Consider the following 23,335-nt stretch of genomic DNA (forward strand, 5'->3'; position numbering starts at 1 on the left):
ATGATCATGGTCATCATCAAGGTCATCATCACCCCGCAACCGCCACCGCCCTCCCAACCCTCCGACCCTCCGACGTCTCACCCTCTTTCCGCCGCATCCCCAGTCCGGCCAACTTCTTCAACAGATGCGAGGCTCGCTTCCGGCGATGCCGCGGCCCGGTTTCGGCGGGGATCACAATCGAGTACACGTTCTCGTGGCTCTCGACGCCGGCCATCTGGAAGGGGCGGGCGTCCTGGCCCGTCCAGGGTCGGAAGGGGAAGTCGTGCGGTGGCTGGACGAGGGAGTCTGTGGCGAGACCACCGTAATCCGCGAGTGAGTCGCGGCTGCTACTGTCGAGCTCGGCGGCGGGCCATTCGCTGGTCCGTTTGCGGGGCGCCTGGCGCGTGCTGTAGAAGCGGCGTGGTGCAGGGCTGGATGCTGGAGGGCCCGTGGATGTGCCTGGGGCGGATGTCATGCGGGCATCGTGCTCGCGGGGGCGTGGAAGGTCGAGACTCGCGCGGGGCCAGGTCGTGCCCTCTACGCCGAGGAACGAGGCGGTCTTTGTTTCTGGGAGCGGTGTGTCGAGCGGTTCTGAATCGTGGTCGTTGGAAGGTGTCCACTGCGCATTGAGCTGCGGCGGGCTGTAGGGGAATAACGCTGGGCTGGATGAGCGCGAGCGGGACTGGGATGGGGTTCGAGAGCGGAGGGAGGGTGTATCGGTGGCGAAGCTGTGTCCGCGGGCTCGGCCGCGGTCGAAGGATTCTTTGGCGGATGGTGATGTGGGCTGCCGTTTGCCATAGAACCGGCCGTGGCCTATCGAGGCGGATAGGCTGGTTGGGTTTGTCTTGCTTGGATGGCCAACGGAGTGGAAGCTCATCGCCACGCCGGAGTCGTGTTGGCTCTTGCAGACGCGGATCGCGGTGTCCAGGGCCGTTGGAGGCAAGAGGTGGGTGAATGAATGCTGGGGCTGGTCCTGGCCATGCCTTGTTTCACCAGTCAAAGCGTGTGCCATGTTCTCTTCCACTGAATACTTGGGTTGGACTTCGGACTGGAGAGGAGGCCACATAGGGACACCGCGGTCGACGCTTTGCACCAGCAGTGCGCATGCGTGTTTCACGTTGTCTTCCAAGTCCTCTTCGATCAATTGCCGGTCAATCAATGGCGAAGGGGGACGGAAGTATCCCGGCTCGTCTGTGAAGGTGTAGCAGCGGGTGGCGTCCGCGTTGTCCCACGCACTCTCGGCCGGGGTGGATGTGTCGGGCGTGGTCGAGGAACGAGGACGACTGCTGGGTGTATTGCTGGCTGTTTCGGAGCTGTTCATGGTCGAAGCGCGATTGCGTCCTTGGTTGTTGCGACTGAATGTTAGACGCTGGCGCATCCGGGTCGCTTTCTGAGAGAGCTTGCGCTCCATGGTGGGTGATGGTGTGTCGATGTTGGCACTGCTCAAATGAATTGAGAAACAATGCTCGGGGGAATGCAATCCAGTGCACCACCAGCTCTAGTACGCGAGTACTCTTCTCTTGGACCGGCGTGGTGAAGGGGGAGGTGGAACTGCGGCGACAACACAACGCAGTGGAAATACCTCCGAGCAAAGCGATGCTCAGATTTGACGTCCCGCCAAAATTAGCAGAGCGCGTTGTCCGTACGACGCGCTGGCATGCGGGGGGTGGAAACGAGGGATGCAGTCGAACGCCGATCGAACGGCGCAGCGAAGAGTGAAAGTGAGACTGTGTTCAGTCGAGCAGGCTGCGTAGCTAAAGTACGAGGGCGACGCCACGATAAGGTCCCTGATTCACTCTGTCTATAGGGGTTCACGGGCCTATTGGGCAGCGATCCACAATGGGTCAGGGACCAAAGGATGCATGGAGCGAGGCTATCACAGAAGCATCGCGACTCCGACTGGACCATCTCTATCGATAGCGATGTGGTGTATCTCCAATCACATCCAAGCGGTGCGATCGTCCGTCTGATTGGAGGAGTGACGATCGTGTTGATGATAACTCGCGCGCTACGAACAGAGTCAGAGGAACTAAGCAGACTAGAGATAGACTAGACGGCTAGCGGGACCAACGGCGCACAATCAACGAGTCTAGACCCTTTGATGTCGGGACTGCGTTATTCTTCGATTCATGGCGAAGGGATGAAACCGCGGTCGATAGTGGATACACTCCTTACAAACTGTCTCGGAAGAGCACGAGCATCTTGATATAGAACCATCATTCGACTCCAGAGTATACCCCTAGTGGCATCGCTATCGATTCGAAATTGAATGATCTTCGTGGCGATCCGAATCCGATCGAGGAACTCACCCCATAAACTACCGATCAACTATCATCTCGGCGCGCCGACCGTCTGTTCTCTCCACGGGATTGGAGATCCCCGAGTCCAGACTGAATAGATCTCCTGGCTCTCGCACTCGGTCGCCCAGGAATTTCCAAAAATGTCTTGTCTCATGATAAAGATTTGTTTGTCGAATCCAGTCCTCCGACCATGGAATCCATATCGAAAATCGCGACACCTTTGACCTACTCCTAGGAACAAAGTATGCATTCCACACGCCGTTTCTGAACCCTATATCGATTTGGCACATCTTGTGGAAGGACGGTGCATATTCAATAGGAACAGCAGGAGGAGGTTGCTATTATATATGCCCTGGAATGAACCGCACTAAATTACCGAAATGCTCCCCGTTTCAGACTATATAATTATCAGTTCGGCCTGGTCCTTTTATATTACGATAAGGCTGCCTCATATGTATAAACCGGTTCCGATAGTCCTATACTCTCCTCGTTTGGCAAGTCTATACACCAAACTGCTTGGAGAAAGAATGGGTCTATCGCCGCGGTTCGGCTACATTCTCTTTCTACTAGGTCGTCGCATTGTCTGGAATAGTTACTCCCACTGAGGTCGATACCCAGGTATATAAACACAGATGAGTCGTCGGAGTCGGGAATGTCATGTTGTATTCCCCTTGATTGAAATGCAAGTAGTTAGTCCCTGTCGTCTAGGTATACAGGCTCCTCTTCCTGTCTATACCGCGCATAACTCCAGGGAAAGTGAGATGTGGATATCTACAGTATGACACTAGGATTCAGGTGGCGCACTATGCGGCTTAATCTAATCCTACGCATCAAGACCAAGATCCTTCGGGAAGAAGTCGAGCGTATACTCATTCAATTCCGATCAATCTTGGAGGAAACCTTGGACGAATCGGGTGATCTTCACCCCGCTCTGCCTATCTTATCCAGAGGGGCGTCCCTTTCCCAATCTCCGTCCTCTTTGCGATGGCTATTTGCTTGTCCGGAGGCGTAGCAACCTGGTCGCCGAAGCATCAAGCTAGAGCATCCGCTGAACGGGACGTCGATTCCCCCGATCTTACCATTGAGACGATCGAAGGACGCCTGTCAGAACTTTACCTAGATGTGGTGTCACCAGCAGCAGCGCGCACAAATGATTATGCCTGCATAATCATATCCCGAGATTTATTCAACGGACGTGCCGAATTGCCATCGCCTGCGAAACTCCCCACGGCACTGCATGCTCTGCAAGAGGGGGCAGCTAATCCCGACAGATGTCGATGCACATGACATGCCCACACCCAGCTCTCCACTTCCATTCGACTTCCTGGAGATACCCAGACGCGACTCCATCTCCTGGATACGAGGGTCTGGTGTCCAGATCGAACGGCCGAGGATGAGTCGCTTCAAGCACGGCGTTGCCGCATCGCAGCCTTGGCCGATGCTTAACTCCTCCGCACGAGGGAAGCTCAACCCTGCCCGGTCCACGGTGGGTCCTGTCAACGGTGCAGATCGTTGCTATAGGACCTTCCTACGCGCTGAGGCACTCCCTTGGTCAAGACTGGGAGGGGTTGCATGCAGCATTGAGATGATGGGATTATCCCAGAGTCTAGTGCAGACTTTGGCCGCATTACCAGTGGTGTCACCATAGGCGACTCCGTGGACCCGAGATGAGGGGTCTGCGAGTGACATAAATACCTCGCCAGCATGAGATCGAGAGCCTGGCGACCAGGACTCTTGCTCGGAGCTTTTGGCGTCTATTTCCCTTTCTTCTTGCTGCTGCTTATGTTTGTTGCCCCAAACCTTTCCGCACTTCCCGGTGCGAGACCTCTGCCGATGCACACGGCGTTGACTGTACTTGGCCTCGGCCTGGCCTTGGTAAGTGATATATTTTCCTTTCGTTTTTCATTTTCGTGCAACTAGGGACTAATCAGAGTCATGCCAACCTAGGGTCTGACCTATATCGTCGGGCTTGTCATCTATAATGTCTACTTCCACCCGTTGGGCAAATATCCCGGCCCAAAGTCCATGGCCGCAACCCGCATTCCTTACATGCTCATGATCACCAGTGGCAAGTTCCCACAGAAGACCAAAGCATTGCACCGACAATACGGCGACGTTGTCCGCATAGCCCCAGATGAACTATCCTTTGTCCACGGGGATGCCTGGAAGACCATCTATGGCACCCGTCCGGGCCACGGCCAGAAGTCAAAGGACTATCGTTTCTATCCACCGACTCTCGGCAACGTCCCCAGTATCATCGTCTCCAACGACGCCGACCACGCACGTTTCCGCCGACTCCTCTCGCACGCCTTCTCCGACAGCTCCCTGCGCGGCCAGGAACCCATCATCCAAAGCTACGTCGACCTATTAATCCAACGTCTCCACGAGAACTGCGAAGGCGGCACCAAGGCCCTGAACATCGTGTCCTGGTACAACTTCACCACCTTCGACATCATCGGCGACCTCGCCTTCGGCGAGCCCTTCAACTGCCTCAAGAACTCCAGCTACCACAGATGGATCGACCTGTTCTTCAGCCACCTCACGCTAGGCGTCTACGCCAACATCTCCCGCCGTCTGCCCATCCCAGGCTCCCAGCGCCTCCTCACGCTCATCACGCCCAAACGCATCATGGCCGAGCGGAACTGGCACCTGGAACTCACCAAGGCCAAAGTCCTCGGCCGCCTCGAAAAGTCCAACGAGCGACCGGATTTCTTCGCCAATATCCTGAAGCACAACAACACCGAGAAGGGCCTCTCCGTCGGCGAGATGATCACCAACAGTAGCACGTTGATCGTCGCCGGCTCCGAGACCACGGCCACACTGCTCTCCGGCGTGACCTACCTGCTCCTGAAGAACCCGCGCGTCCTCACAAAGCTGCAGGACGAGGTCCGCTCGGCCTTCGCAACGGAAGACCAGATCACGCTGGAAACCTGTAATCGGCTGGACTACTGTCTCGCCGTGCTCACCGAGGCGCTGCGATTGTACCCGCCTGTCGGCGTCGGACTGCCCCGCCTCGTCGACGCGCAGGGCGATCTGATCGCCGGACACTGGGTGCCGGGAGGTGTAAGTAGACGTCCCCGGGAGTCTGGGAGCTCCAGTAGTCCCACGGCCACAGCCCCCAGGACACGACGTGTTTGTATGCTGACGTCCTTGCTTGGGTAGACGGTCGTCTCGATCTGCCACCTCGCCGCCAGCCATTCGCCGACCAACTACGCTCTCCCGGAGGAATTTATCCCAGAGCGTCACTTGGATGATCCTCGCTTCCGGGGTGATAGCAAGGTGGCTATGCAGCCGTTTAGCTTTGGTCCGCGGAATTGCATTGGCCGCAAGTACGTGATCTGGGTTCCCTTTGTCTTCCGTGTTGGTCTTTCTGCGTGCCTCGTGCTGATGGGTGAGCTTGTTTCTACCTAGCTTGGCGTATGTTGAGATGCGCATTATTCTCGCGCGCATGATCTTCAACTTTGATATGGATTTGGAGGAGACTGGGTCGGACTGGCTGGATCAGGAGTGTTATGTCATTTGGAAGAAGCCGGCACTGATGGTCAGGTTGACGCCGAGGAACAAGGTGTAATGATGGAGGGGGTGAATGGCATTCTGGATCGAGGTGCAGATTGATGACTGCAAGATGCCCGGATACAGGAATGACCGATTCGGAACCAGCACTACTGAAGCCCAGAGACGATTATGGGAGGAAGGGGAAGCCTACGTGAGAATACCAACGCCGGCAGAGTGCACACCTGTATGGACTGTGCAGTCCAGGGTTCTATTGTCTATCTACTAAAATGAAGGCGACGCATGGTCGCGCAGAATAACTTTGTTTCAAGTTCTCTGCTTTTAATAAAATGGGACCCATCAACCTCCGAAGTGAATCTTTTGGAGAGATCGACCCAGAGGGTGGGCCTGATGGAGAGCAGTTGGATGCTTCTTGTGCAGTCATCTCGACGAGGACAGGCCAAGTGAGATTCGAGAGAGGCAGTTGGATGCTCATCTCCCTGACTAGCAAAACAGATAAAAGAACGGCAACCTCTACTTCCCCTTGTGCGCCATGGCTTCCGTCCAGACGCGGGTCCTGCGGCGGAAGATCCTTCAGGTGTTATTCAAGAAAGATGACCGGGCGGGCATCCGTGTCGGGGACCGGAGCATGGGTGTGGCTGCAGGAGCGACTCGACTGCGCCGAATGAGACTGATGAATGATCGGACATTTACCAGGCGGTAATGTCCTCTACCTCGGCCTCGCCGAAAGTGCTGCTCTTGGTCAGCTTTTTGACGCTGGTAACAACAGCGGCACCATCAGCATTAACCCGGGCCATGATTTCAGGGAGGACGTCGTGGAAGAACTCGACGATGTGGCGGTTGACCTGCTCGAATTGCAGAAGGAAAGCATCGTGGCCCTCAGGGCTCTCAATGCGCTTCAACCGCGAGTCGGGAATTCCTTCGGCGATCTCTTGCTGTTCCGCAAAGGTAAAGAGACCATCTGACTCAATGCCCAGAACAAGGGCTGGCTGCTCCACTCGGGAGAGTGCCTCGTGGACAGGGTCTTCTGAGTCCGCGCCGGCACGATGCCGGGAAACATCGTGAGTGTCGAGCTTGCGTGTCATGGCAATGTAGCAGTTGGCATCGAAGCGCTTGACGAACTTGTCGCCTTGGTAACGGAGGTACGATTGGGCGGAGAAGTAAGTTGGAGGTCGCGGGCAACCTGCAGAGTCGGCCCTAGGCTTCTGGTTGACAGGCGCCGAAAAGGTCTTCGTGCCGGAGAACTGAGGATCCATGTATTGGACTTCAGACTGCGGGACTGGCGAGTTCTGTCTGCTCTCGGACCGAGACGACAGACCAGCACGATGACCATCATTGTGGATCGCCCAGTGCTCATTTGGAGGAGTAGGCAGCTTTTCAATGCCATTGATGTTCTGCCGCTTCGATGGGTCTGGCACGTTGCGGCCGAAGCGTGACTCAAAGGAGTTACGACTGCGGTAGGTGAGCAGCGCCGACATACGGGCAGCTCCAAGACCGGTGGCAGGTGGGTCATCAAATGGATAGTAACCGTCGTCATACTTGGGATCAGAGTAAATACTCTGGCGCTGGGCCTCGCCCCAGCTGATACACCATGCCGAGTGGCGGGCGGATGTAGCAATCGGCACAATGGCCCGTACATAGTCCTTGCCGAAGAAAGCATACTCCAGCGTGAGCATACCACCCATGGAGCCTCCAACCACAGCCGCGATCTGCTTCACACCGAGATCGTCCAGGACGAGCTTGTGGATGCTACACAAGATTAGCCTGGATGTCTGTATGCCGAAGGGGTATCACCAAAGGCGAGACTTACTTCACATCGTCGCGGACAGTGGTGAGGGGAAACTCGGGTCCATAGTAGCCACTCTCGGGCTTACCATCCTTGTATGTCACAGCACTGGCGCTTCCGTAGGGACTGCCCAGACTGTTCAAGCAAATCACGAAGAATCGGGAGACGTCAAAGGCTTGGCCAGGGCCACCCAGGAGGGGCCCCCACCAGTCAGCGACGTCAGCACTCCCACTGAGAGCGTGACAGATCACCAGAACGTTGTCACCCTCGGGGGATAGGGTTCCTCGGGTGGTGTAGGCGACCGGGACATTGTAGATCGTAACACCAGACTCGAGAGTAAACGATGGCACCACTGCAATGGATTGATCCTCAATCAAGCTGGCGTAGGGGTTCTCAGGCTGGGAATCGACTCTCTCTACGGGATTTAGTAGCCGTTCACATCAATCATAGGGAGGTCACAAACTGACGGAGTTGCCCAGGGGGAGCACTGCTCTTTTCGGCCACCATCTTGGACGGTGGTGTATGTCAAGAGGATGGGATATGGAAAGAAGCAAAACGCAAAACCGGAGCGAAGGGAATGCTCGCGTCCCGCCAAACCTTCTTCAGATGAGTCAGGCTGAGCCAGGAACCCCACGGACCGACGCAGCCAATCAGAAGGAAGGCGGTGGGCGGGTTGTGTGTGCCCCAATGCAAAAATTTTCCCATCCCGACGCTCTTTCTTGACCACCATCCTCTCTGGAACTCTTTGACCTTCTAACCCTTTTCCAACAAAAACACCCATTTTACTACAATGGTCAAGAACAAGAAGTCCGGTGACACCATCTCGTCACGTCTGGCCCTCGTGATGAAGTCGGGCAAGGGTGAGTTGGTCAAGTTACCCCACAGTCGAATCAATTGCTGACGCTTTGGAAGTCACCATGGGCTCCAAATCCACCATGAAGACCCTCCGCTCCGGCAAGGCCAAGCTCATCCTCATCGCTGGCAACTGCCCTCCCCTGCGCAAGTCCGAGCTTGAGTACTACGCCATGCTCGCCAAGACCCCCGTGCACCACTTCAATGGCAACAACGTACGTCCACCCTACCCAAGCCGATACTCCACGGAGTCGTCGCAGCTGCAAGCCAGCTCCACTACTCTGAGAAGAAGCTGGACTATTCCACTTCGGAGAGTGAAGTTGCTCAGCGATGGGATATCCTGAAAAGGAGTCCCGGAGAGCGGATCCACTAACATTTAGATAGATTGAACTTGGCACTGCGTGCGGCAAGCTGTTCCGCTGCTCCACTATGGCTGTCCTGGATGCCGGTGACTCGGACATCCTGAGCACAGAGGCGTAAAAGAGCATAACTTGACCTCGAGAACGCGCTCGCGCCTGACCCGAATGTTTCTGTACAACTGCAGTTCCAAGCCATCTCCCCATGGCAAATGATGATTAATGATTCATTATCTTGGCACTCATTTTTGCCTCATTGTCGATACCAGCACCCTCGGGAGTGCACGATTGAGTGAAACAAGGATGACGGCCATTCGACGGAATAGGCTTCCTGTAGCCGAAATAGCCTCAAATCTCAAACCATTTCTTCGTACTTCTTTGATTTTCTGTAATCACGATATCAGTGCTTTGCCGTATCAGACCTGCCGTTCAAGTTGTTTCCTTGTTGATCTTTAATAAAGGGGTGATAGTATTCAGATCCTCGGAAGCAATGCAGGAGCGGCCTTGTATGGCGCATTCGAGCACCCATCTATCGTTGCCGGAAGAAATTTCTCAGATATTATTTTGTCCACAAAATTCGGCCCGGGTTCCACTCTCATCATTCTGAGACACAAGTTGGTAACGAGAGTGGTGAACGAGCATTTCAGCTGGCCATTGCCTTCATCGCGACTCGAGGGTTGGCGCTAGGCCGAGTCTGGCTAGCGCCCTACATCATCGGCGCGCATTTCGGCGCGTCCCCCAGATTCGAATCACCAATCCCTGCACAACCGCACCAATTCGCATCCTGTCGCATTCGCTTATCTCGCAACCCATGCCCCGTCGCAATGACTGACTACTCTTCATGGAAGGTGGCCGACTTGAAGACGGAGCTCAAGAACCGCGGTATTCCCCAGACCGGTCTGCGCCTCAAGCAGCACTTCATCGAGAAGCTTGTTGAGGAAGACGCCAAGGCGGAGCCAGAAGAGGCGGCTGCTGCTGCGCCAGTCGCACCAGACACTGAGCCAGGGGCAGGTGGACAGCATGACTCTGCTGTAGAAACCGCGCCTGAAGCGCAGGAGAAACAGTCCGAAGTTCAACAGCCGGAAGAACACCAACAGCAAGAGCCCACGTCTGAAGAAAAACACCCACAAGATGAGCCAGCGCGAGTTGAGGAGGAGCCCAAAAAGGAAGCACAGAGTGAGGTAGTTAACACGCAGTCTCACGATACTGGAAAGGCGGGAGATATAGAGGAGGTCGAAAAAACAGAGGTGGCCCCTTCTGAAGGCACCCAGGCTGCGGCGGAGCCCGCTGAGCAGTCAGCTGAGAAATTTGAAGAGCCCTCAAAGCCTGAATCCGTTAAACCTGGAGAGATGTCAGTGCCTTCGGTCCCCCAGATTTCAGAAGCAAATACAGAGCTGTCGACGCCTCTCCCGGTCGAAGAAGCCCTCGAAGATAAGCGGAAACGGAAGCGGCGCAGCCAGAGCCCTGTTCCGACGGCGGAGGTGATTGCAAGTAAGAAAGCCCGATCCGAGGAGGAAAGCCCGCGCGTGCTTTTGAAAGAAGATCAGGAGTCTACAACTCAGGAGCAAGCGCCCAAAGATTTTATCCCAGAAGGGCCCAACGCACTGGAATCCCAGAGAGAAGGACCTTTGGCGCCAGCAAAACAGGACGCGCGCTTTCGGGGCTTGTTTGCTCCTGCTGAAGACACGCCTCTTCGGTCATCAGCTCCGTCAAAAGACATTGCAATGGAGAACGCTGAGGTCGAGCCTGCTTTGCATCCGGCAACTGCTTCTCTCTATATCGACGGACTGATGCGTCCCTTGCAGCCCGCTGCTCTTCGAAAGCATCTTATCGGCCTCGCATCTGCTCCCGGCGCCCCTCCCAATCCCGATATTCTTGTTGAATTCTACCTCGATTCCATCAAAACGCACTGCTTTGTCGGCTTTGGTGATGTTGCGGCAGCATCCAGGGTCCGCTCTGCTCTCCATGGAGCTCTTTGGCCCAACGAGCGTAACCGAAAGAACCTCTGGGTAGACTTTATCCCCGACCAAGAGATCCAGAATTGGATTCGCATTGAAGAGGCATCCCGGGACCGACCTGGCCCTCCAGCTCGTTGGGAAGTCCGATATGAGACATCCGATGATGGAATGACGGCTACTTTGACCGAAGCCGGACAGAATCCACGCTCGGCTCCATCTCGCCCTCGAGAATCTGGGTTTAACCGAACACCTCCGTCCGGTCCGCGCGGTCATATCGCGCAGGCAGATCGTCGTCCATCTAACGCCCCTCCGGCGCCCTCGTCACGACCCGGACAGGGCTTCAAGCCTCTCGATGACCTGTTCAAATCGACGACTACGAAGCCCAAAATGTACTACCTTCCCGTTCCGCGTAAGGTCGCCGACAAGCGTTTGGATCAGTTCGATGAGCTCCTACGGAAGGGCACCTTCCCGCGCCGTGGCGGTGACGAGATGCGGCGCATCAGCTTCGAAGACGACGATTACTTTGTTGATGTGGGACCTGAGTATGGACCTCGGGCTCTACAGCGACGCCCGGGACGAGGCCGAGGTGGATGGTCTGGGGATTCACGACGATAAAATGAGGCTTGTTGCGAAAATGCAAAGCAACAAGGAAGAAAAAAAAGGGGCCAACCAACAAATTCCAATCAGATATCCACCTGCGGTCGATCTACTGGCGAAAACTGAACTCCAATTGATTCTGCAGACATGTACTATAGTCCAATGTTAGTGTACAACAATCTAAACACCAAAGTCCACTGCGTTCCGGTGAGCAAATTGTCTCCATCGGGTAAGCACATCGTGTTTCTGACCGACCGGGTAAGTCTTTCATTGTTCCACGGTTCCGAGAGACAAAAATAGGAATCGCCAGGCATCCGAGCCGTGACGATCATCGCCATCTTCGTCCCAAGCGCGATCGAATGTGGCTTCGAGGCACGCCTAACAGAGTTACTGGCTTGTTGGAGGATGGTTATGATTTAATATTGCAAGCGTATCACGAGCCTCGGAGGTATCGAAGCCATTTCACATCGTCATTGCCTGTCCGTTGTAGCGTGGCATTGTTGATGGTGGCTGCGTTCCCCTGTTGATCCGGATAAGATAAACGGGAGTGAAAAAGAAAGCCGCCGCCCTCCTTCCCCTGTCAACCCTCCAAGCTCCATCTTCGTCGCGATCCTCACACACCAGCCAAAATGGGCTGGACCGTGTGTAATACAACCGAGGAGCATCAGAAGAGTATGCCGACACCCCCTGGTCCGCGTGTGACCCTTTCCTAACTGACTTGCGCCCGACAGTCGATGAGCTCGATCTCTGGGATGGTGGCATCACATTCCACGACCTGAGTCTAATATTGGGCGGGGTTTGTTGCCTTCTCGCCTGTGCAAGCTCGGCGTTCTTGATTCTGGGCCATGCCATGCACTATAGCAAACCGATCGAGCAACGGCAGTGAGTTGGATTTCACCCCCCCCCCATAAAGGCGCCAACGCAATGACAGGCACTGACCGATCGATTCTTGATAGTATTATTCGGATTCTATTCATGGTCCCCGTATACTCCATAGTCTCATGGCTTAGCATTCTCTTCTACAACGACTCCGTCTACTTCGAGATCATTGGAGACTGTTACGAAGCCTTCACCATCGCCGCGTTCTTCTCCCTCATGTGCCATTATATCGCTCCGGACCTGCACAGCCAAAAAGATTACTTTCGCGGCATTCAACCGAAGGCATGGCTCTGGCCTCTGAACTGGTTTCAACAATGGAAGTGCTGTTTTGGACATCGCGGAGCGTGGCGGAACCCGCGCAGCGGATTGACGTGGTTTAATGTAAGAGCCGTCGCTGAAGGAGTTGGGCAGCAGACTAATGAATTCTGGTCTTAGGTTGTCTGGGCCGGTGTTTTTCAGTACTGCGTTATGCGCGTGTTGATGACTATTATTGCCATCATTACGCAGGCCACCGGTACCTACTGCGAAGAGTCGCTGAGTCCGGCTTTTGCGCATGTTTGGGTATGTTCGCCACCATGGCCTTTTGCTGGGATGCCTTGATTGCTCTACTAACTTGCAACTTCTGCCCGAATAGACTGTCGTCATCGAGTCCATCTTCGTTTCCATTGCGATGTATTGCCTGATCCAGTTCTACCACCAAATCAACAAAGACATCAAGCAACACCGACCCTTCTTAAAGATTGTGTCTATCAAGTTGGTCATTTTCTTGTCATACTGGCAGTCGGTACGTTATCCTGTCCTTCATGTCTCTCTTTCCTGCTGACCCCTTTGAAGACCTTCATCAGTTTGCTGGTTTCAGGTGGCGCCATCAAATCGTCAAAGAAATTGGCCATGCCGGATCTCAAATACGGCCTTCCAGAACTGATGATCAATATCGAAATGTTCCTTTTCTCCATTCTGCATCTATGGGCCTTTTCTTGGAAACCTTATGTCACGGCCAACCAGGGATCCGAAGTTACTGATTTCTACGGCAACGGCAAAGTTTCCTATCAGGGTGGACGCTTTGGTGTCAAAGGTTTAGTCGACGCCATGAACCCCCTTGATTTGCTGAAGGCCGTGGGGCGCAGTGCACGATGGTTGGTCGTTGGCCGCAAGAACCGCATGCAAGACCCCAGTTACCAACCTAACCGGGAAACTATTGGCCTCCAACCCCCAGAGGATGGTGTCTCCGATAATGGAACAGCCTACGAAGGTGCCGGCGCTACTATTGCTGGCGGTCGTTACGGCGCTGGACCAGACGAGGAGGGCGAGGTTCTCCTGGCGCACGCACAGCCAAACCCGGAGGCTACACACTTCAGCACCAACCCATATGTGGAAGATCCTGATGACATTTTCCACACACAATCTGGTCGTTTCTACAGCCAAGATCCTTCTCCCTACGACAACATGGAGCACCAGATGTCCGCATACACACCCCATGATGCTACAGGCCATCCTTATCCAGCCGATGCCCCTCTTCGCGAACAGGTGCCAATGCCAATGCCTGATCCGTACCAGCCACCACCACCTTATCCTGAAGATCACCACCATCCATAGTCGACATCCATGATTCATTAATGACGGTTCTCATACAAAAACGGATCGCTCTCGGTCCTTTATCCACCCTTTGACCAGAGATTTGGGCTTGCCGTTGGCCCCTAAAGTTCTGTTCCTGTTTTTTCAATCTACGGTACCCACGAGCAGCTCTTCTGATTTCAGTCTGATATCGCTTTCCCAGTTCTGTTCGTTGGATATGAATACCCGCCATTGTCTCACCTCATTGGCATGTTTTTGCCCTTTAGTTTCCCGGTCATTACGGCAAGCCTTGCGGATTCTTTCCTGGCTTGGCCAGTAATGTGTTTCTTGTACAGTAACTTTTTCTCACGAATGAAAGATCTTTCCACATCTACCGTTTATTTTTGAGGTGTATGTCATGGTACGAATCGATCCAATAATCTGCAAGTGGGGCATCTGAAAGTTGAATTCATTATCTCGTCTAAATATTTCCTAGAATGCAGAATAAGCTCAGGCCACTTCTAGAGCAAGCATCTCGCAGCCCCAATCAGGGCATATGGATATCATTTGTTCTCGTAAAATGTAAACTGCCCGTCTACAAGGGTTAGCCGTCGCCTGATAATTAAGAGTGCATCCCAGTCCCGTCTCTGGCGCCTGGGAAAGCGCCCTGAGCGAAAAGCTCCTCCTCGAAACGACTCTGCATAAGCCCCGGGTTCTTGCGAGCGGTGGCTTGACGCGCCGATTGAATAATGGCCGACCTGCGGCCTAGCTCTCGCATGGCCTTGATGCTCTCGCCCATCTGACCGAGCAGGGAGACAAGAAGAACGTCATTGTTCTGGGACAGGACTTCTTGAGAGAAAGCGCTCCGTGTGGACGGTGACAGGATGGAGAGATGGGACAGGAGTGAGTTGATATTGCGGAGGATTGGGTGCGATAGCTGCGCTGTGTCATCTTTACCAAATTCGGAGATGCTGGAGACGTAGGATTTGATGAGCGAGATGCGAGATTCGAGGGTGCGGATGGCGTTGAGACGGGTGTTGAGGTTTGCAATCACTTTAATATGAGTTAGATAAGCAAGAAATGACGAAGTTCAAGAGCAAAGAGAGGGACCATGCATACCTTCTTCTTCTTCCTGTGATAGTACCGTCTGCGAGCCTTGTTCCCCTTCCTGGTGCTTATCATTGGCGTGCTGTTTTGAGCTTCCAGCAAGCTTCTGGGTCGAGGGTTCATTCCAAGCGGCGGTCCCGGATCCCTTGGCAATCGTGTCGACCCCGATCATCTCAGCTTCGCCGGTCTCCACGGAACATGGCAGCTCACGGAACCGAATACCAAGTGCCGGGGCCTCGCCATCTATTTGCATATCCTTGGAGGCATCGGCAGCATTCTCGCCTTCAAGTACGCTTTCATATACGGTTAATGGAAGCTTGGCACTCTGCGATCCAGACGCTTGGACTTGTGAGGGGTGGAAGGCTAGGAACACGGCTGATTCGTTGTAGTCCTGGAGGAGCTGGCGATGGATGGGGAGGTGCGATGTGTCAGGTCCAGTTGGTGGAGCAGTGGACCACCATCCAACAACATCCAGAGGGGGACTTTTGTGCACGTCCTTGACTGTTCCTCTTGTTAGTCCACTCATGGAACTCGCTGCGAGGCGATGTCTACTGACACTGCTTCACTCGCTCTTCAAACCACTCTGCCGCCAATATAATTTCGCCGTTCGGTCCAGTCTGTGTAAGACATTCGAACACATGCTCCAGTGTAATTTCGCGTCCATTCTGCTGGCCCAGAAGAGCACCAATGATCGGACCATGCTGCTGTCGTGCGGCATGCCGGGTGATGTGGTCGGAAATGGTAAGAAGCACGAGGGGGTGGAGCTGGATGTGAAGACCCGAGTCTGATGACTTATGTGAAACGAGAGACTGCGTGGGATCCATCATTGCGGGTTGTTCGGAGAAGGTGCCAGGTGAGCGAAGTTGAGAGCGGCGATGCGGTCATGTTTGCGGGCTGGCGTGGTCGGCGGTGCTGCCTGAGGCTTGCGTCTCGGGGAGCTTTCCCCGCCGTCGGTTTTCTCCCTCGCGCTCATTTCGCGATCACGACTGGGTAATCAGCTTCCGGTGTTGCAGGCGACCATGGCTATCCCTTCTTCCTTCGAGGAGGTCAAGTTGCATCTTACCGAGGTTCTAGATGATCCTTCCACAGCTCTCGATGTCTCTATCATCGACCGGTTGAAGCTCCAACTCGTCGAAAACACTGATCCTGTTGTCCCCGCCACCCTCTTATCGTCTATATCAGCACTTTTACCCGTCCTCCAGGAAGATCCAACACCACTCACCACCCTTGCGATCAAAGCTACTGCCTACTTTAGCTTCACTGACCTTCGGTCTGTTCAACCGCCCATTAACCTTGTCGCCGGCTTCAAGGCTCCATCCCCGCCCATCAACCTCCTTGCCCTTTCGTTGCTAGCTAAGGCTGGCCAGACCTCCAGCGATGCTGCTATAGTTGCGGGAGACTCTGACCTGGTCGCCTCTCTGGTGGAATTATGGTTATCAACCTCATCCACTGCGGTCGCTCAGGCTGCCCTCGACACTTTGCAGGCCTTGTTGGAGGTCGACCTGGCCAGCCCTCTTGAAAAGGGGGAGTATGATCACGCCGGTGAGGATGGACGTGCAGGACAAGGTCTCATGTGGAGGAGGGTATTCACGGACAAGGATGTATATGGTCTTTTATTTGGGCTTTGCAGTTTGAGAGACAGTGCGCCTGGGGATCTGTCCAAGCGGGAACGGACGGTGGCACAAGGAAGGTTGATGGGTTTCCTAACCAAGACCGGCCGCTTACGTTGGGATATTATCTCGACCTCACAGGTGCCGAATGTCGAAGCGAGATACCAGAGCCGCAGTCTGCTCCATTTCGCTACGTCTCAAATGATTCAACTGGACGACGTCTTGATGCACATGACACTCCTCAATTTCTTCAGAGAGCTGCTAGAGATCGATGCTCCAGGTCTTGTTGCTCGCAGCTACGTGCAATCTGCATCAACGTTCTCATCTCCTGCTCTCGATTTCCTCATTTCGGAAAAACTCCACTCTCAAGTGCTCGAGTACTATCTGGACGACTCCAAGCTTGATCCGGTCGATCTCGTCTATCTCTCTGGTCCTGTCATGGCTTATGTCTCGAGGTATGCCGAGTCATACCCAAACCACTTCCTGCAGAACCCGGCAAGTCTGCTTGACCGTATCCTTTCGCGCCTTACACAGGCGCTCGCTATTCCTCCCACGCAATGGGCGCACGGTGAGGTCCCCACTGGCCATTTGGCTATCCTGTGCTCGCTTCCTCGGGTCTTTCTCGTGGATGCTGGAAGAAAAGGTGCCAATCCCATGTTGAATATTCCTACCAATCCTCCCAATGGAGAAGCTTTGGACGTACTGGGCAAGATCTTACATGGGCCAATCCATACTGAGCTGTCAGGTTCAATGGACTTGAACACATCAGGGCAGATTCCGACTGACTGGCACCGGGAGGCTGCTGCAGCCCGCATGCTTTATTTCCTTTACCTCAATCAACACCCCACCTTCTGGACCGACGTTGTCGCTGCTGCGGACATTTTGGCCATGAAAGATGTTGCGTTGGCAGCGATCAATTTCATGAGGGCTATCATTCTGGCTAACTGGCAACCATTGCCTCCAGCATCACATGTGTCAGCGGCATCATCTCGATTTCAGCTACCATCTGAGGAGGGCCTGGGACGGCTTTCTCCGGCTCCAAGTGGTTTGCTCCCTCTTTCTGGTCCTTGGGCAGCTCTCACCCCGCCCGCTCTGACCACCCTTCTGCCATACTTGTTCAAGCCACCACGCTCATACTCGGAATTCGTTGGTGGTGGTGCCGGAGATTCTCATAACATAGTCTGGAAAGTAGCCACTGCTAAGCATGATGTTCTCGTGGTGCTACATAATCGACTTCGTGAAAGTGGCGGGCAAATGGAAGGATTTGACGATATCCTGCGTACCTTACAGCAGCGAGTGAATGAGGGTCCCCTAGGACCAGTGCAGGCTGGCGGAGGACAGATTGAAACTGTTGGTCTTTAATGAAAACTACGACTCAATCAAAGCCGATTTAGCATACCTCCTGGGGCCTTGGCTGGCCATGCAAGCACCCGTAGATGATCTGCACTCTTATCTTAGCGCGGGGAATTCGACACCCTCGCTGAGCCCTAGTTTCCCATTGGAGAAGAACCCCGCTCCAACCGGCAGGCGGTGAGCAACCGTATTTTTCTGATCGTCATTGCGCTTCGACTTCATCTATCATAACGCCGTGAATAAGCTCGCAACATCTTTAGTGCACAGTTTTACTGGGACACAGTTCCATATTTTGGCCATGTCACGCTTTTCAAAGAAAGGCAAGAGGCTCCCTGGTGCTGAGTTCAGCTGGGAAACCGACCCAGGTGGTGTGCCAGACACAGCTCCCACTCCCCTCTACCCTGTATGTTCCTTCATTTTTTCTTTTCGCTGGTGCTCGCTCTTCTCGTTTGTAGTATTGCTTTCAATATGCAAACTCACGCGCATTACCTCCAGGCATACGTCGTTCCCCTCGGACGCAAGGTGAACCCGAAAGAACAGAGTGAGGTCGATCACTACCGTCATCTGCGAGAACGCTTTCATGACGGGCCCTACTACTCTGTCCTGGATGCGTCATCCTCCTCCGCAAAGAAAGGTAGCGCTGCGCGTACCAATTTCGACCCGTTCCACGGCATGCCCTCTTGGTCTGGGCGCTACCAGAAGAAGCGACGCACCATCCCCAAAATTGATATCAATGAGCGCGAGTACAGTGAGTCTAGCAAAGTCGACGTCTACTCTTTGCTGGAGGTACATTAGTCGCTGACCAGATATTCATCAAATTTACAGCGTTGAAGTTCTTCCCGCGTGAATTATGGAAAACCATCCAACCTACCTTCCGACCGAATGCCAGCATCGACGGCTTCAGTGCCCAACTACCCAGCGGCAGTATGAATCGCGGATTCGAAGATGAGGAAGACGAAGCCGAGGGCGACGCGGCCAAACGGCGCGCAACCGGTGGCGGAGAGGACGGGGAAGGCGAGCCTGAAATGGACGAAGGCGAACTGTTGGAGGGTGACGAAGACGCTGAGGAAGAATTGGCCGATGACAACTTTCAGAGTGACGAGGATGAAATGGGCGGTGACTACAATGCCGAACAGTACTTCGATGGCGGCGACGATGAATTTGGAGACGATGGCTTCGGCGACGGTGGTGGTGGTGGTGATGAGGATACATACTGAGGCGTTGATACGAGATACCCTGTTTTTTGTTCGCTTCGCTCCTTCGAGGCGCCTCTCCTGGTTTACTGCTGTACTTGAGCGTTGATCTTTGGATATCCATCCAATGTGATCTGCATTTGATAGCCTGGTGGCTGGCAATCGTGTCTCCTTATCTATTCACAACTCTAGCATCCAAACATGCTCAGCACTCATGTGCTCTGAACCCACCAAACAAACCTATTGTATAGCAATTCGTCTAAATTCTACTCTACGGCCAGCGGCGACCTCGGGATTTCAGTCTGGATGACGTCAGCTACCGAGATCGGCCCCGCGGCGGAATTTTGGGGTTTGGAGGGGTGCGCAGATGAACCATTGCGAACACTCAGAACAGCATGACCGACGAAAGATCTGGCCAGGCCAGGTCATTGCTTATTCTCTATGGATCTGAGACCGGGAATGCCCAAGAAGTCGCCGAGGAATTGGGCGCTCTGGCTGAGCGGCTGCGATTTGCGACTCACGTTACCGAGTTGAATCAGTCGAAGCCCGTGAGTACCGCTGGCCGACTCCATATGAATTTCGCCGCCTGTGTCTCATTCTGATCTGGTTGGATCTATAGGAGGCCCTTTTCTCGTACACTCTTACTATCTTCGTCGTATCTACGACTGGACAAGGCGATCTACCCGCGAATGCACGGGCATTCTGGAAATCGTTGCTGCTGAAGCGGCTCTCGCCGACATATCTGCACGGCGTCAACTTTGCGACATTTGGACTGGGAGATAGCTCGTACCCGAAGTATGTACTGCGGATCTTAAGCCTCGACGGCCGGTGATCGAATACTTATCACGCGCAGGTTCAATTGGGCAGTACGAAAGCTCTACAAGCGATTGCTGCAATTAGGCGCAAATGATATTTACCCAACAGGCGAAGCAGATCAGCAGCATCCAGAGGGGTAAGATGATCCTCCACTTCGATCTCTGTCGAGCCTCGGTTAACAACGCCCATTTAACAGATTGGAGGGTACATTTATTCCATGGATAACGGGTTTCCGAAAGCACCTTCTAGACAGACACCCCTTACCACCTGGTCAACACCCAATCCCGGATGATGCTCAGCTGCCCCCAAAATGGATACTGAAACCGAAGGATGAGGGTCAATCTGTGCTGGCCGCTGGGTCCGAAACAGCCCGGCCAAATGAGACACAGACAAATCCCAGATTACCCCATGTCGACCATGATATCCGACCACTACCGGGTACACTCACGGCAAGCTTAACTGAGAATCAGCGTGTGACTCCACTAAAGCATTGGCAAGATGTTCGAAGAGTCACTTTGACGGTCCCAGAAAACATTTCCTACGCCCCTGGAGATATGATCGCCATCACACCAAAGACCTCTCCTGTCGACGTGCAAATTCTCATTGACCTAATGGGATGGAATGATCAGGCAGACAAGCCAATCACCTTTGTTCGAACTGGAGACACACTTTCTTACTCGCCGATCCCTGGTCTTGATTCTTATCCCAACTTGACCCTACGTTCACTCCTCATCGACTACCTCGACATCAAAGCCATACCTCGCCGATCATTCTTCTCGACGATTGCACATTACACAAGCGATATCATGCATAAAGAGCGCCTTTTAGAATTTACAAACCCGGAATATCTGGACGAGTTATGGGATTACACATCCCGACCCAGGCGGAGCATTCTGGAGGTGCTGCATGAATTTGACACTGTCAAAATTCCCTGGCAGCACGCAGTCTCAGTCCTGCCAGTCATCCGGGCACGGCAATTCAGTATCGCCAGCGGCGGCGAACGGAAACGTACTGCCGATGGCAAAACGCAGTTTGAGCTCCTCATCGCCATCGTCAAGTACCAAACAGTGATCAAACGAATCCGCGAGGGTGTCTGTACTAAATACCTGTCTGGGCTCCAGCCAGGAAGTACACTCCGCGTCCAGCTCCAGCCAGGCGGTCTCAACTCTTCAATACAACAATTGACTGCCTCCACAGTCCTGATTGGACCGGGTACTGGGATTGCACCACTCCGATCCATGTTGTGGGAGAAAGCAGCGCTTGTTCAGGCTTATCGCGAGCAGAATCAGGGTGCGGAACCCCCAGTCGGTCCAACCGTTCTTCTTTACGGAGGTCGCAACCGTGCTGCTGATTTCTTTTTCGAGGATGAGTGGGAACAACTGGGCCAGCTCATCCCGCTGCAAGTTCTCACGGCATTCTCCCGCGACCAGGCTCAGAAGGTTTACGTACAAGATACGATCCGCCATAACTTCCAGCTTTTCTTCCGTCTGCTTCATGAGATGCAGGGCTCTGTTTATATCTGTGGCTCGTCGGGACGCATGCCTCAGGCGGTACGAGAGGCACTCATTGAGGCCTTCCAGAATGGCGGGACACCAGTGCCGGGTCAGCCTTATAGTCGGTCGCAAGCAGAAGAATATTTGATCGGGATGGAGAAGAGTGGACGATACAAGCAGGAGACATGGTGATTGAGGATTCTGGAGATAGACCAATACCTTCGTATTGCTCTTCATGATGTAGAGTTTAGCAAATCGCATACGAGTACATGAAGGACATGTGCTCTCAGCCTTTCAATCTATCAGCCCGGTACCCAAGATATACACAGTGAAATTTCATTCTTGCTGCAACGTAGACACCTCACATAATGCCCAGCCAGATAATAGCCCCCGCTCTTTGGAGCAAGCATAGGTTGTATGTGCTTAACCTCGGCTGCGGCAGTGGTTCGACAAGGGCTACACTCGGGCCGCGTCGGTGATTTCAAGGTCTTGGCAACTCCGTCACCGCAGTCGACTCTTTCTCCCCCGAACTTCTCCAACCTTGTCCCCTCAACCAAGCATTGGACTCCCACCTCCTGCTCTCCAGTCCTGAGCGACTTCACCATGGCTAGCAGCCTCCGGATCTTGGTGCCTGTCAAGCGGGTGATCGACTATGCGGTCAGAACCTCCCCCTCCAAGCAACGGTCAGACCGGTGATCGGAGCAAAGCACATGCTTCGTCAGATGCAGAGCTACCCAAAGTCTCCCACTAGACCGAGAACCACAGAGCTGACATGCACATTGCGGACCTCCAGATCAAGCCCCGCATCAACAAAACCCAAACGGGCGTCGAGACGGCCGGCGTCAAGCATTCCCTGAACCCATTCGACGAGCTTTCAATCGAGGAGGCCGTACGGCTGCGCGAGCGCAAGGGCCCGATCCAGGTCGAGAACATTCTGGCCCTGGCTGCCGGAGGCCCCAAGTGCCCCGATGTGCTGCGCACCGCCATGGCGATGGGCGCCGACCGCGCATTCCACATCGACGTGCCCGAGAAGGCGGGCGACGGCGGCCCCGAGCCGCTGACCATCGCCAAGATGCTGCGCGCCGTGGTCGAGAAAGAGAACATCAACCTGGTGCTGCTGGGCAAGCAGGCGATCGACGGCGACCAGGGCCAGACTGGGCAGATGCTCGCGGGACTGCTCGGGTGGCCGCAGGCCACGCAGGCCAGCAAGGTCGAGGTCAAGGACGAGGCGGGCACCGTGGAGGTGACGCACGAGGTGGACGGTGGTGTAGAGACGCTGCGCGCAAAACTGCCCATGGTCATCACGACTGATCTGCGGTTGAACGAGCCGCGGTACGCTTCTCTGCCGAACATCATGAAGGCTAAGAAGAAGCCGCTGGAGAAGAAGACCCTGGCCGACCTTGGTGTGGAGGATACTCGGCGGTTGAAGACTCTGAAGGTGACTGGTACGTTGCACTCTCTAGGTGGTATGCTTTTGGATTGTCCGTTCGGCTAACATGGTCCCTTCGTGTAGAACCCCCGCCGCGTAAGGGCGGCGGCAAGGTCGAGGATGTCGATGGTCTCGTCTCCAAGCTCAAGGAACTGGGTGCTCTCTGAGTGGAAGGCTGGTGGAATGGGATTTCTTAAAATTGTACTGTGTTTCTATACCATGAATGTGTTGGTCTCCTAGACGTGATTTTTGTCTTGGTGCATCCCTCGGGTTCCCTACGGAACATATTGGCGGCCGTGGTATGCCGGGCATTGAGATGCTTGGTAACGTGAATCAAAGAGCTCCTTTGCCAGTCCTTGCCGATGCTTCGATCGCGGGGCTGATCAGTTCTTCATACTCTCCATACTATTAAAATGTACTGGTTGCCGAGATGGGGACTAGTAGTACGTTTTCCGATATCCCTGGACCCTTCTATGTAGGGCAGGGAGAAATCGACTTTGGTCTCGACCAACAATGAAATTGCCAGGGTGAATCCAATTGTTCTCCTGCAACGCGATTGA

At 54.2% G+C, this 23,335-nt stretch overlaps 11 protein-coding genes across 11 annotated transcripts; 8 read left to right on the forward strand and 3 right to left on the reverse strand.

The window, feature by feature from the left end:
- Nucleotides 1–28: 28 nt before the first annotated feature.
- Nucleotides 29–1,390, reverse strand: N7459_008031 (uncharacterized protein; the record flags this gene model as incomplete). The annotated part of the gene is made up of 1 exon (XM_056947199.1): nucleotides 29–1,390. One exon carries the CDS (start codon nucleotides 1,388–1,390, stop codon nucleotides 29–31), a length of 1,362 nt encoding a protein of 453 aa, XP_056796709.1.
- Nucleotides 1,391–4,112: 2,722 nt separating this feature from the next.
- N7459_008032 (cytochrome P450) lies at nucleotides 4,113–5,850 on the forward strand (the record flags this gene model as incomplete). The annotated part of the gene is made up of 4 exons (XM_056947200.1): nucleotides 4,113–4,154; nucleotides 4,227–5,342; nucleotides 5,442–5,608; nucleotides 5,691–5,850. The coding sequence occupies 4 exons, from the start codon at nucleotides 4,113–4,115 to the stop codon at nucleotides 5,848–5,850; spliced, it is 1,485 nt and encodes a 494-aa protein (XP_056796710.1).
- Nucleotides 5,851–6,481: 631 nt separating this feature from the next.
- Nucleotides 6,482–8,085, reverse strand: met2 (homoserine O-acetyltransferase; the record flags this gene model as incomplete). Its single annotated transcript, XM_056947201.1, has 3 exons — nucleotides 6,482–7,541; nucleotides 7,603–7,993; nucleotides 8,046–8,085. The coding sequence occupies 3 exons, from the start codon at nucleotides 8,083–8,085 to the stop codon at nucleotides 6,482–6,484; spliced, it is 1,491 nt and encodes a 496-aa protein (XP_056796711.1).
- A 283-nt stretch (nucleotides 8,086–8,368) lies between these two features.
- N7459_008034 (60S ribosomal protein eL30) lies at nucleotides 8,369–8,910 on the forward strand (the record flags this gene model as incomplete). The annotated part of the gene is made up of 3 exons (XM_056947202.1): nucleotides 8,369–8,438; nucleotides 8,491–8,645; nucleotides 8,815–8,910. 3 exons carry the CDS (start codon nucleotides 8,369–8,371, stop codon nucleotides 8,908–8,910), a joined length of 321 nt encoding a protein of 106 aa, XP_056796712.1.
- A 700-nt stretch (nucleotides 8,911–9,610) lies between these two features.
- N7459_008035 (SAP domain protein) lies at nucleotides 9,611–11,359 on the forward strand (the record flags this gene model as incomplete). Its single annotated transcript, XM_056947203.1, has 1 exon — nucleotides 9,611–11,359. The coding sequence occupies one exon, from the start codon at nucleotides 9,611–9,613 to the stop codon at nucleotides 11,357–11,359; it is 1,749 nt and encodes a 582-aa protein (XP_056796713.1).
- Nucleotides 11,360–11,970: 611 nt separating this feature from the next.
- N7459_008036 (OSTA/TMEM184 family protein) lies at nucleotides 11,971–13,816 on the forward strand (the record flags this gene model as incomplete). Its single annotated transcript, XM_056947204.1, has 6 exons — nucleotides 11,971–12,013; nucleotides 12,073–12,223; nucleotides 12,298–12,601; nucleotides 12,656–12,781; nucleotides 12,855–13,004; nucleotides 13,055–13,816. The coding sequence occupies 6 exons, from the start codon at nucleotides 11,971–11,973 to the stop codon at nucleotides 13,814–13,816; spliced, it is 1,536 nt and encodes a 511-aa protein (XP_056796714.1).
- Nucleotides 13,817–14,396: 580 nt separating this feature from the next.
- N7459_008037 (COP9 signalosome complex subunit 6) lies at nucleotides 14,397–15,708 on the reverse strand (the record flags this gene model as incomplete). The annotated part of the gene is made up of 3 exons (XM_056947205.1): nucleotides 14,397–14,827; nucleotides 14,894–15,382; nucleotides 15,438–15,708. The coding sequence occupies 3 exons, from the start codon at nucleotides 15,706–15,708 to the stop codon at nucleotides 14,397–14,399; spliced, it is 1,191 nt and encodes a 396-aa protein (XP_056796715.1).
- A 192-nt stretch (nucleotides 15,709–15,900) lies between these two features.
- On the forward strand, nucleotides 15,901–17,853 carry N7459_008038 (uncharacterized protein; the record flags this gene model as incomplete). Its single annotated transcript, XM_056947206.1, has 1 exon — nucleotides 15,901–17,853. One exon carries the CDS (start codon nucleotides 15,901–15,903, stop codon nucleotides 17,851–17,853), a length of 1,953 nt encoding a protein of 650 aa, XP_056796716.1.
- Nucleotides 17,854–18,142: 289 nt separating this feature from the next.
- N7459_008039 (DNA-directed RNA polymerase III subunit C31) lies at nucleotides 18,143–19,061 on the forward strand (the record flags this gene model as incomplete). Its single annotated transcript, XM_056947207.1, has 3 exons — nucleotides 18,143–18,247; nucleotides 18,340–18,592; nucleotides 18,670–19,061. 3 exons carry the CDS (start codon nucleotides 18,143–18,145, stop codon nucleotides 19,059–19,061), a joined length of 750 nt encoding a protein of 249 aa, XP_056796717.1.
- A 371-nt stretch (nucleotides 19,062–19,432) lies between these two features.
- tah18 (NAPDH-dependent diflavin reductase) lies at nucleotides 19,433–21,538 on the forward strand (the record flags this gene model as incomplete). Its single annotated transcript, XM_056947208.1, has 4 exons — nucleotides 19,433–19,585; nucleotides 19,657–19,832; nucleotides 19,891–19,989; nucleotides 20,050–21,538. 4 exons carry the CDS (start codon nucleotides 19,433–19,435, stop codon nucleotides 21,536–21,538), a joined length of 1,917 nt encoding a protein of 638 aa, XP_056796718.1.
- A 411-nt stretch (nucleotides 21,539–21,949) lies between these two features.
- Nucleotides 21,950–22,942, forward strand: N7459_008041 (electron transfer flavoprotein subunit beta/FixA family protein; the record flags this gene model as incomplete). The annotated part of the gene is made up of 3 exons (XM_056947209.1): nucleotides 21,950–22,003; nucleotides 22,140–22,791; nucleotides 22,860–22,942. The coding sequence occupies 3 exons, from the start codon at nucleotides 21,950–21,952 to the stop codon at nucleotides 22,940–22,942; spliced, it is 789 nt and encodes a 262-aa protein (XP_056796719.1).
- Between the last annotated feature and the right edge of the window lie 393 nt (nucleotides 22,943–23,335).

The sequence above is a fragment of the Penicillium hispanicum genome, assembly GCF_028827665.1.
Source record: "Penicillium hispanicum strain IBT 35686 chromosome Unknown utg000007l_segment0_segment0, whole genome shotgun sequence".
Taxonomy (NCBI): domain Eukaryota; kingdom Fungi; phylum Ascomycota; class Eurotiomycetes; order Eurotiales; family Aspergillaceae; genus Penicillium; species Penicillium hispanicum.